Raw genomic sequence first — 13,061 nt, 5'->3', positions numbered from 1 at the left:
CACCTTCAGCTTCCTTTATTTACATTCACTTTAGACTCGTTTATGAATAATGTTATTTTTCGTTTCATGATGCGATGCAGTCCAGTGTGTTTGGATATAAACCTTCCTATGTTCAAAATATAGTAATTAAAGAAGCTGGTTGCTAACTTTCCAAACTCAAGTTAGGGCATTGAGAAAGACTTGAGAATAGCGAACCAATAGGAACTTGGCTTCATTGACTCAAGGTCAGCTATGCTAGTCAGGTATATGATCGTTCATGTTTGAGACGCTAGGTTAAAGAAGAAATAGTATACATGTCATAGACAGGATCAGAATTAGAGTTCTGAATAGTGAATAGGATATGATATTGATTAGCAGATCCAAAATATAACAATATATATATATATAATCACAAGAAAGGGTGAGAATCATCTCATTATGGACACTCAGGAATGAATTTTTGATCAGTCTTTGTTTATATATGTGTATACTGTATGGAGCATTATGATATAAGATAATTCAAACGCTTACTGAACAGAGTGCCGGATATCTGTATTCAGTAGCTTTGCTGATAACTTGTCGGTGTTTGAAGTAAAACGGTACTGGCCCCGAGTTCTAATGTGAACATTAACAATTAGATTCAGGTTCATCCATCTGATGAGCCTTAAATAGAACTTGAAGTGTATTATGAATTTCAATATTAACCACAATTCAGCTATTCGAAAAAAAATCTACATCTTTGTTGAAGCTAGGTACTAATATACTAATAAAGGAGTTAAACTTATTGTTACTATTAGTGAAGTGATGTTTCTAACACCCTGTTACAGTTCAGTAACTGTACTAATGAGTAAATATTCTACACTAAGAATACTAGTTGCTCAGTAGCTTCAAAGTGACGATATTTTAGTCTTGAGTCAGTTCCATTAGAATACTGAAACAATCAAATATTTTTTTTATGTCTCATTAAATTTTATTTACAATGAATAGTCTTAAAACATGGTTATGATTGTGAGAATACTTTGAAGAATAAGGTTCATGAATGTTTTCTACTCAAAGAGATTGTACAGACCTTGACGATCGCTTTGTTCGTTGACGGCTGAATTATTGAACTCACTTTCGTTTATCCAAGATCTAGAATGTTCCTGACGTGTATCTAATTGAAAAAAAGATTTGGAAAATAAATAAAAAAAGCTCATTGAATGAAAAGTTGAAGAAAAACGAAACTGTTAATATTTACACTGGATGGAACAATTTGGTTTGAGTAACTGAGGCATGTGTGTGTGTACACAACACTAATTGAGATGAAGTAGGAAAAAGCACTTAGACTATTGAAACAGTTTTGAACTAATGACGTTTGCTAATAGAACTTTAGCTCCTATGGATGAGAAAGAGATTTTCATACGATATAAAATGATTTTGATAGTACTAAACTCTCTAGGTTGTATGGTTTAATGCCAAAGCTTTCATTTTTGCTCTAGAAAACATTACCGGTGACCATTTTCAAAAAGTACGGTGATAAAGAGCTTACTATAAAACCATTCATCTCAGGGAATATAACTCCACCTCCATGTATGTTAAGTCCTTCTTAGCGCTGATTGAATCCTAGCGAATATGTAGTGATGTGACTCAGGTCTAAGTAACTCGACAACACGTATACTGTGTTGAGATATTAGGTAGTGGTTGGAGGTAGTCAACATAGGTTTCATGCTATTTGGCACTCATCAGTAAATATTGTTAGACTAACATGCAAAAGTTAACAAACCTACCTAATTGGCGAGTACATATACTTACAGCACACGTGTACACATATCCTGCAAATCGATTGATGAAGTAGTGAAACTTCATCAGTTGACATGGCTGGGACATGTTTTACGTATGCCCAACCACCGACTGCCCAGACGTGCAATGCTTTATGGTGTAGGAGTAAGTTGGAAGAAAGCTATGAGCGGCCAAATCAAAATGTGGCACAAATCCATGAATTCACTGACAGTTGGACTGAGCCATAATGGTAGGTGTAGATTACCTGGTTGGGACTCGCGAGATGATAGCAATCAATGGTTAGAGACCTTGAATGACATGGCTCAAAATCGTTTGCATTGGCGAAGGTGTATCCACTCTTTCTGTCCTCCCAAATTCTAATCTTATGAATTCTTCAAGTTCCTTTCGTTTTTCTCTTTCCAAATTTATTTCACTGGATTATACCCCTTGAATAATACCTTCAAACCCTAATCTTTCGGATTACTGTTTGTACTCTTATTACTTCTACCACAATGGAATTTGAATCGACAACTTCATCTCTGTGTTAATGTGGTATGGCAACTCGAACTGATCTACGTACGTACGTACGAAGTTCTACGTTGTGACTGACTGACTGACTAACAAACTTGAATGGTTGTTTTTCTTTATTTCATAACGAGTTATCTAGTAGTATGTTTTACAAAATTCCCAATAAAATCTGTGCTTCGTTTTCTATCTCGGTTAAGAACAAAATAATTTCTTAGTGGAAAGTTATCTTTTGGTTACTCAATTTGTTTACATTATTGTCAAGTTCATTTCAAGGTTTATATTCACTCTATGGGAATGATCTTCTTCACTTAGTTAATCCAAATAAATCTTCTGTACAAGATTTATTATTTTTTGATTACTCAACGAGAAAAAATAAGTTGGATGATGCAGGTGCATCCAACTGACGAGTCCCGAATAGGACGAAACACGCGTCTTGGATTCCACTGCTAGCCATTATCCATCTTTGCTTACAAAGTTGGATAATGATGGTTATTATAAAATAAAATGAATAAATAAGAATGACAAACTTGAGAAGTGCTCTGACGCGAGACTGGTAGGTCCTGAGTTCGAATCCCGCGAGGCGGGGTCGTGGATGCGCACTGCTGAAGAGTCCCATAATAGGACGAAACGGCCGTCCAGTGCTTCCAGGTTTTCCACGGTAGTCTAGCTTTAATTTACTCATGATCTTAACTATATAAAATTACTAAAATCTCCACAAAACCCCCTTGGAAATTATTTGTTTGAGAAACATTTTGTTGATAAAAATTTCATGGTCTAATTGTAGACTTTCATTTGATACATTAACTGTTCTATTTTAGAAAAAAAATTTTCTAAATTAATTATAAACAGAATGATAGTTTGTGGAAATTGTAGTAATTTATGAATCGGTTTTAGCTAAATCACCATGGAAACCTGGAAGCACTGGTGATAATCATCATAAGCTCACTAATGACTGGCTTAAAGATATGTTTCTTAGAGTTCTAGTAAGTAACCTTGACCAGTGGATTAGAACTGTGTCTGTTGTGAGATAGTTACTCACTGAAGACAATGGTGAACGGAGGCGCAACATCATGGATTGGTTAAAGTTAGACATTAACATCGTTGGATGCCGGTCTGCTCAGTGGTCTATAAGTTAAGTGTTCACGCGAGAGACCGAGGTTTGTGGGTTTTATTCTCGTGAGTGGAATCGTGGATGAGCACTTCTGAAGAGTCCCATACTAGAATGGAACGGCCGTCCAGTGCTTCCAGGTTTCCCATAAGTGGTCTAGTTTAAATCAATTCATGAATTCAACTATTAAATTAATTATAATTCTGTAATTTAGATTTGCACCATGAATGCTTTTATCAGGTATAGATTGCGAATTCTTGACAATAAAGCCGCATCACAGTCTTTTAGTTTAAATCTATTTTAACTGACTAATTGTGTTAATTGATTAATGTACTGAAGTCGCTGCAACTTATTATGGTAAAAGTATAGCATATGGATAAGCCAATCAGAATTTAAAACATAACTTCTAGGCTATTGAGAGACATTAACACTTTTGGATGCCGGCTCAGTGGTCCATCGGTTAAGTGCTCTGGCACGAGACTGGTAGGTCCTGGGTTCGAATCTAGCGAGGAGGGATCGTGGATGCGCACTGCCACTGAGGAGTCCCACAATAGGACGAAACGGCCGTCCAGTGCTTCCAGGTTTCCCCTGGTGGTCTAGCTTCAATTGACTCACGCTTTCAACTATGAAAATACTAAATTCTCCACAAAACCCCCTCTAATCTATTGAGAGAAAGTCAAAACCCAGGAAAACACCATTATGTAATACTGTTACTAAATCATAACCTCAAACTCATTATCCTGAAACAAATTTAAATTCCTTCAGGTTATATTTTGTAGATGAACTAATCCGATAACTTTTTTTGGATTTTTGAACGAGGTTACGGAAAATCTGCATCTTGATAGATGTAGGTATTGGTCTGAATTTATATGTTAAGATATATTCAGAGTAATTTGTAAAGAATATGATTATGTAACATCTTGTTCCATTAATTATCTATTCAGAAAGGCTGTCTTCTAACTGGTTAAGGGCTAGCCTAAAATCAGTCTCGATTGATTTAATCTCATGTTTACTTTATGTATACTCTTGCTGCTATGACTAAGCTAATTACCACAAAATTTAAGCTGAGCAATGCAGGTTATTTTTATATTTTTATTTCGTTCTGGTCTTTGTAATATAAGAGTTGAAATAGAACTCACACATCGAATTTATTAAGCTATGAAAGAAAATGGAATCTGAGTAAATCACTTATGGATAAAAAAGAATACAGCAAAATCCTACTAAGGTTTCCTTGTGGCTCTGTTGGATATTGGGGGCAACTCTGTCAGCCAACTTAGGCGGTCATAGAGATCGAACTAATTACCAACTCTGTTGTATCCGATCGAACCTGGATTCCATATTCGGGGCTTACTTTGTCGTTCAGCAAGTAAATCGTAAACCTCTTTACTTGTTCTTTTGGTGCGATACCATTATGCATACAAAGACTCGTGAGGCAACGGTCCCCACTAAATTACATTTACGTGGTAGTTTAGTAAGCCTCGAAAAGATGGAAGTAGTTTCAAAAGGACCTATAGATCTCCCCAGTAAGCTTCACCAGCTATTTTCTGGTTAGAACACCGTACCAGTCAGTCACAGTTCAGAAATCAATGTGTATATGTGGATGCAAATAAGATATTAAGAAATCTTTCAACTAATCAACCATACTATTTATTGAATTAGGTGATTGCCAATTATAACGAATATTATTGATAATGTGTTGTGATCCTGCTAATATTCTAGTCCGTACAAACATATGGATAAGTAGGCTGTCTTTTCTCATCTTCTAATTGAAGCTTGGAGGATATAGTATAATTCTATGTAGGCTAATTAATTTTAACACCAATAATAACTACTCTACACTTTGGACAATATTCATTAGAATAATTGAATAACACCCGGTTTTATCAAACATAGTAACGATAGTTTAGTTGTGTTTTTTTTCTCGTTTAGTAACCATGGTGAATAGTGAGTTCTCAGCTGTCCTTTTTTTGGACTTTTCATTACCAATTTCGCACAAATAAATTAAGGTTATCGTTATCTATTTAACTAATGACATTTCGATGGGAGAAAATTTATACATTTTCCCCTACTCTAGTTAAGTCAATAAATGGAGGAAAACAACTTATTTATTTTGGGAGATAATATTCTGATATACTGATTACATATTTTAGTAAAGTTAATGGTCAAAGAACATATTACGCCGGGAAATAGAAGCAGATATGAAAAGGATGAATAACAACTGGAAAGAACTGGAAAAGATTGCCCAGGACAGAGTTGGATGGAGAATGTTGGTGAGCGGCCTATGCTCTTTCACGAGGAGTAACAGGCATAAGTAAGTAAGTAAGTAATGGTATGAAACGAGTGTATGGAAATTCTGGCTATATTGGTTTTCATAGTTTACTGCAAGAACTAATTCTTTTTTTAGACAACCAATCAAAATTAAAAAGTACTAGAGAACTGTTAGATATTAGTATAAGATACTTTATCAGTATACGTCAACAACCGAAACAAGGATCGAGCACAAGACATTCACTTATTTGTTATTGTTTGTTTGAATCTTTTCATTGATGTTTAGGAATGCATTTGATCAGTCTCTTATTAGCATATGTATATACTGTGCAGACGTCTTCGATACTATAAATAAAGATAGATGGTTGTTAGCAGTGGAATCCAGGATGTATGTTTCGTCCTATCTTGGACTCATCAGCGGGATGTGCCTGCATTCCAGAGTTGATATTCACTCCGGGACTCAAGCCCAATACCGTTCGCTTCAACTATCATCATGTTGTGTCAACTCCACTGGTCACGGTTCATAATCGGTTTACGATTTCAATGAAATTCAACAATATCCATAATCTCAAAATGGAAACTGTCATTCACTCACCAGTGACTAGCTTCGAGAGGGAATTCTCGGAGTTCCTACTGTTGATGTTAAGGAGTACAACTGACCAATCTCTGCTGACCAATCTAGCTTCAATTGACTCATGATCTCAACTCTATAAAATTACTAAAATCTCCACAAAACCCCTTCTGAAAATAAGACAGTAAACTAGATTATTGTACACTTACCATCTGATCTTGTTCGATCTCGGTGTTTAAATTGTTCCATATTAAATGTATCTAGATTACGTAATTTACGTAAATCTTTTGAATCGCCCGGTTGAATTGGTGTAGACCATTTTACAGTTTCTGGCATTTTTTTTACAATCATACTATTATCAGTGAGTTGAGTACTATCATCCAACCAATCAGTAGTCCTATCACGTTTTTTTAAAGGATTTCTATAATAAATCAGATTTGGCCAAAATGGATTCAAATAGTCAATGTTTTCATCTGTAGGAGGCGTTGAAGAAGCAGATTCTTGTAGTTCATCAGTAACGTCATCTATCGGTGAGCTAATTTTTGGATATAAAAATTCTTTACGATTGAAGTTAATTGAATCGGTTGGGTGTCTATTTGAGTTGAATAAATACAATAATTCATTATCATCGTCATAACCATCATCATGATCATCGTTATCCTCATCAATACGATTAATGCCATCTTGATATTGTTGTTGCTGTGCCTCCTTTTCTGGGTTCCAACTATGACTGTTCCATGAATGCCCTGAAAAATGGAGAGAAAAAGGGTTTTTACATAACATTTCGTGCGAAATAGTTGTGTACTGAGTTTATCATCCACATTAGTTCTTTAGTTAGAACGGTTAATATAAACCAATAATCTAATTGAATCTAGAAGTTTCAGGCCTCCTAAGTAGGCCCTACAGCGGTTTTATTCGTTGTTTATATAAAGTTAGTCCATCGTTCAAAACCTAAAATTCATTAATATTTCTCACTTTTTGCAGCTTTCACACTACGAGGCATTGAATCCTATCCCTGCTTGACGTAGTGATTTGAGGAAATGTTCCTCTATCATTTCCCTTATGGTAATGGGCTTCGGTCTGGTTAGAGTATCTATACCTATGTTTATACTATGAGATGCATAAGTCTTGACTTGTGTATTTCATGTGTTCATGTATCGTATACTTGAAATGATCTGCATCTATGCGAATGTGCAATAATAAAACTAGATGGCTGCATTCAAATATTCAGTATGATGTATATGTGAAAAATATTAAACCAGTTAAGGAGATTCATGAGTTCATAATCTTTCGCTATGTATAGAGTAAACCTTGGTCATTCGAGCCTACAACCATAGTCCTTAGATGTCAAGGAAGTTTGTAATACTTCTATCTCTTACTTGGTCTGAGGATTACTTTCATCCTTTGCTTATTTGTTTCTCTTTACCTCTTTTTTCATATCCCCTTCTTTTCTACTTATGTAATATTTAACTAATCATTCATATACTACTTATTACTCAATAGTTTTAACGATCATTGTCCCATTGTTAAGTTTATTTTTTGGAGGTTTTAACTGGATTATAATGATGGAATATTTATTCAAGCTATTGTCATACATATCACTATTAATAAGCTTTTATATCTACTATGAAGAAGCATTCAACCAGACGAAGATCTATCTGGAAACGATATTGTTATTATCAAGGGTTGTGAAGATTCATAAATTTGAAGTCATTCATTATGGAAGGGGTTTAACTAAAAATTCATTGAAAACAAAGGGACTTTGGGCAATTGTTTCGTCCTGGTGTAGTACTGCACAGAAGGCCTAAAAATCCTGGATACGAAGTTTGGTTCGTTTATTTTGTTGTGCTCTTCTGCTCCATTTTATGTTATCTAGTGCTCTTTAGTTTTGAATTGTTGTCTAGCTACGCTAAGACCATAACATTCAATTATGTAAACAATCCCCTTTTCATGCTAATAAGGTTTTGTTTCCTTGTTAACTTACCTACAGCATGATATGAATAGTAAAATAATTAATTCTATGCCCCCTCAATGTCATTGTCACCACCCAACTGAAATTCTCTATTCATTTACTTATTATCATCAGTGTTAGTTTTATTCTCTCTTACTTACCTATTCGCATAACAGATTTGTATACTGAACTTCTTATATATGTAAACAAATAATTATATTAATTGTCAGAAGAGGTTTTGTGGAGATTTGGTATTTTCATAGTTGAAAACGTGAGTCAATTGAAGCTAGACCACCATGGAAAACCTGTAAACACTGGACGGCCGTTTTGTGCCATTATGCGACTTCTCAGCAGTGCGCATTCACGAGCCCACACTCGCGGGATTCGAACCCAGGACCTATCAGTCTAGCGCCAGAGCACTTATCCGATAGACCACTGAGCCGGCCGGCATCCGATGGTGTTAATTTCTAACTCCAACCAATCCACGAACTTTGAGCAACCGTTCACCAATTGTCTTCAGTGAGTTCCTATCTCCCAACAGACCTGGTTGAACTTCACTAGTCACTGCATCTCACTAGAATTCCTGGATTTACCTCTCGAAGTCAGTCACTAGTGAGCATATGATTATTATTATCATCAGTGGTCTATCGTTGGAGTGTTCTGGCGCGAGACTGGTAGGTCTTGGGATTGAATCTCGCGAGGTGAGATCGTGGATGCGCATTGCTGAGGAGTCCCATAATAGGACGAAACGGCCGTCCAGTGCTTCCAGGTTTTCCATGGTAGTCTAGATTCAATTGACTCACGCTTTCAATTAATTATATTGTTAGTTATGTATAGCGAATCGAATTCAAATATCCTCTTATTTAAATTATATCATAGTTAACGCATTAGTTTATACTTTTTGTTACATGATGTTAACTGGCTAAAAAGTATTTCTCCTCAGCGGTTAGATGTCAGCGGTCTAGAGGTTAAGCGTTCACGCTCGAGACTGAATGTTTTGGGTTCGGGTCCCGAGTAAGGGATCGTGGATGAGCACTTCTGAGGAGTCCCATAATAGGACGAAATGGCCGTTCAGTGCTTCCAGGTTTTCCATGGTGGGGTAGCTTTACTTGATTCGAGAATTCAAACGAATGCATAATTGAGGATAGAACATTGAAAACAATTTTACGGCGGTTTACTATATACAAACATCTATTTTTATTGCTTTTCAATTAAATATTTGATATACAGTATTTTTATAAAGCGCCAAATTTAAGTTTTCATTTTACTCATCTGTAATTCAGTTTTGTACCGTGAACATACTGCTGAGCAGACACTAATAATACGAATATGGTTCCATTTTGATAAGATCGACTGGAAGACTAATATATCATGACATTTCAGTGATAACAGTTCTACGCAAGAAAAAATAAAAGATTTTGATGAGAAACCATGACTAGTGGAGCTTAACAGTTTTAAGTGTGAGACTGTTACCGTAATAGCATTGACAAATGGTTACACAACATCGTGAATCAATTGAAGTCAAACATGTTAACCAGTGGATCATGAATGAGTTGTCTGAAGACTAAGAATCCCCTTTAGAAACTTGAAGGTAATTTACTGGATTGTTTGTGAAGTCGTGAACAAGCACTACTGATGATTCTTATACACGAATGAAACTGATATAACAGGAAGAGAAGATAAAATTGCATTTTTAACTCATTGTGATTCTTGCTCAACATTACTACCGTTTTTTAATTCAATCTGATGATTATTCAGTACACTATCTGTTTTGTTTTTCCAGTGTGATATTATATTCAATGAAACATCAGTTTATATGAGTGTGTTGTTATCTCAGGGGCCGCATCCCTACAATTGAAGAATATATACAACTCAAAACAACTGTAAACCAATATCAAAGTTAGAATCTTCAATACATACGTCAAGACTACCATAACCATCATCAAAGAAGTACAAGTATTTCTAAACAATTTTCTACGTAAGATACTGAATGTCCATAGGCCGGATACCATGAGCAACAGCATACTGTGTGATAGAACAAACCAGATTCCAGTTGAAGAGGAAATTAGGAAAAAGCGTTGGAAGTGGATAGGATACACATTGAGGAAATCATCAAACTGCATTAAGAGGCAAGTGCTAAGGAATCTTGAAGGAAAGCGGAAAAGAGGAAGGCCAAAGAACATACTGTGTTGGGAATCGGAAGCAGACATGAAAAGAATGAACAGATATTGGAAAGGACTGTAAAGGACTGCCCAGGACAGGGTTGGATGGTGAATGTTTGTGGGCAGCCTACTCTCCTCCATGAGGGGTAACAGGCATAAGTAAGTAAGTAATCTGAGGATATGATATCATTGCATAAAATTAACGTGAACAATGCTCAGCATGATAGACAATGTGTGATTTTCACATAGTATTGTTTGTTTGAATCTTCCCATTGATGTTTAGGACTGCAACTCCTCAGTCTCTTATTGGCATACGTACATACCATGCGTATTGCCTTGATATAACCTGAATTCACAAGCATGGTAAGCAAAGATGGATAGTGGCTAGCAGTGGAATCCATTTTGACGCGCGTTTCGTCCTATTTAGGACTCGTCAGCTGGACGTACCTGCATCTCAGAGTTGGTGTTCACTGTGGGACTCGAACTCAGTACTTTGGGAAGATTCAAATAAACAATACCAAATGAATTTAAACTTCACCCCATTGCACAAACAAGTGGCTATCAGGACTCAGTGGCCGAATCGATAACGCGATATCGTCTGAAGAGAAAGGTACTGAGTTCGAGTCTCAGAGTGAACATCAACAAGTCTGAGATGCAGGTACATCCAGCCGACGAGTCCCATATAGGACGAAACGCGCGTCCTGGACTCCACCGCTAGCCACTATCCATCTTTGCTTAACGTGTGATTTTGTCATAACTCTGGGTAATTTTTCATATATATGTGATTTTATTTTAATTAACAATCGAAATGGATGAACAATCAGTATACATTGAGTGTATTTTCGACTAGAGTCATTGTCGAGTTTTTAGTTTAGTAGATCATCACTTGTAACAGTCTTGCTGTTCTTACTTTGCATCGTGAGAATTGAAGTGGTTCCTCTTTCTTCCAAGTATAAATATTCAGTGATGAGGATACAACAATCAGTGACGAGGATGGGATAGTATACTACTTCTTGATTTTCAATGATTACTTGACTAAGATCAATGTATGATGTGAACAAAGAAAGAAGGTCAAAGAATGAATTTGATCGTAAGAGTTCTTAAAAGAACATTCCTTGAAATCAATCGATATCATAGTACATAATATATTTTCATTCGTAAACTTACCTATATCAATTTGAGTTGATAATGAGACCAAATAAACAATTAACGTAGTTGTTTGGAACAGAATTGACATTGTTTATTGAATTTCGTTCTTTGTTTTCCTGTTATCTGTTTTTATACGATCGCTGTAAATAGTTTAATGGCTGGACAGTAAGGAAAAGGCAGAAAACATAAGTGTTTCATGCTATGGAATGATTAAAATTTTACTGTCTTTCACTACAATAAATCAATGGACCATTGAAAGTGATCGGTAATACTATAGAGACATTTCGTTTAGTGTAAAAATACATTTCATAAGATGGTATTCCATTGTATTCAATGAAGACTGAGATGTGTATGAAAATATTGATCAAATGTATCGTAGCATTTGATTCGAAAGTTGGAATACATCTAGTAGAGCTCAGATTCTTTAAATACACTTGTATTTACTTTAGGCGGTTGGAGGTAGTCTGTAGGACACATCTCAAGGGCAAGGTTTTGTACTGTCTGTGATTCGTCAGCTAGACGTACTTGTAATCTGGGGGAATATGATACCACGTATGGGATAAGAATCTAAATCACTCACCTTCACAGCCCGAGGCGTTACCGTTGAGCTATTTGGGTTATGACTGGAAAAACACGACATTGGCTACTACTTAGTAATCAGTCAATGATAAATTTGTGATTATTACGCTAAGAGAACTATGCGTGTAGCTCTTTCAGGGTTACTGCAGGTCTCAAGCCCGGATAAATGACGAGGGTAGGGCATAAGATCAACAACTCCACGTCCCGTAGAAAACAACCTTGCTAAAAATCGCCAGCCAGAATAAACAAATTAAATCACTTAAACTGCCCTCCAATTTGAAGGATCTTCATTCAGAAGAATTATGACAATTCGTGATGAAATCCGAGGTTCTTCGGAAGTCAAAAGGCTGATGCCTCTTCTAACAACCAGAGCAACAATTACCATAAGTACATGGAACGTCCGGACAATGTGGGAGACCGGAAAGATCAGTCAAATGGCAACAGAAAAGAGGATATACAAATTGGTAGTATTTGGAATCAGCGAAACCAATTGGACCCAAGTTGAACAACAAAGGCTAGATACGGAAAGGTGCTTCTGTACTCCGGTCACGAAGAGAAAAATGCTGCACACTCTCAGGGAGTCTCTCTAATGCTGTCCAGAGAAGCATGAAATGCACTTGTAGGATGGGAATCTCATGGATCTAGGATAATCAAAGTATCATTCAAAACAAAGAAGGAGGGGATCACAGTGAATGTTATCCATTGTTATGCACCCACCAATGATAGCAGCGACGACATTTAAGATCAGTTCTATGAGAGGCTGCAATCGAACATAGTGAAGCGTTCAAGAAAGAACCTCACCATCCTGATAGGAGATATAAACGTCAGAGTCGGAGTGGACAACACAGGATATGAAGATATAATGAGACGACATGGACTAGGAGAGAGAAATGAAAATGAGGAGAGATTTGCAAATCTATGTGCATTCAACAAATTGATTATAGGTGGCACAATATTTGCACACAAACTCATACACAAAGCTACATGGATCTCACCGGACCACACCAC

At 36.3% G+C, this 13,061-nt stretch overlaps 1 protein-coding gene across 1 annotated transcript; it reads right to left on the bottom strand.

Annotated features, from left to right (window-relative positions):
• Positions 1 to 1,025: 1,025 nt before the first annotated feature.
• Smp_129220 (hypothetical protein) lies at positions 1,026 to 8,334 on the bottom strand (the record flags this gene model as incomplete). The annotated part of the gene is made up of 3 exons (XM_018794821.1): positions 1,026 to 1,132; positions 6,422 to 6,804; positions 8,321 to 8,334. The coding sequence occupies 3 exons, from the start codon at positions 8,332 to 8,334 to the stop codon at positions 1,026 to 1,028; spliced, it is 504 nt and encodes a 167-aa protein (XP_018647033.1).
• Between the last annotated feature and the right edge of the window lie 4,727 nt (positions 8,335 to 13,061).

This window comes from Schistosoma mansoni, assembly GCF_000237925.1.
Source record: "Schistosoma mansoni, WGS project CABG00000000 data, supercontig 0183, strain Puerto Rico, whole genome shotgun sequence".
Lineage (NCBI taxonomy): Eukaryota > Metazoa > Platyhelminthes > Trematoda > Strigeidida > Schistosomatidae > Schistosoma > Schistosoma mansoni.
Note: the sequence above shows the minus strand (reverse complement) of the source record. Positions and strands in the feature narration are given on the sequence as shown.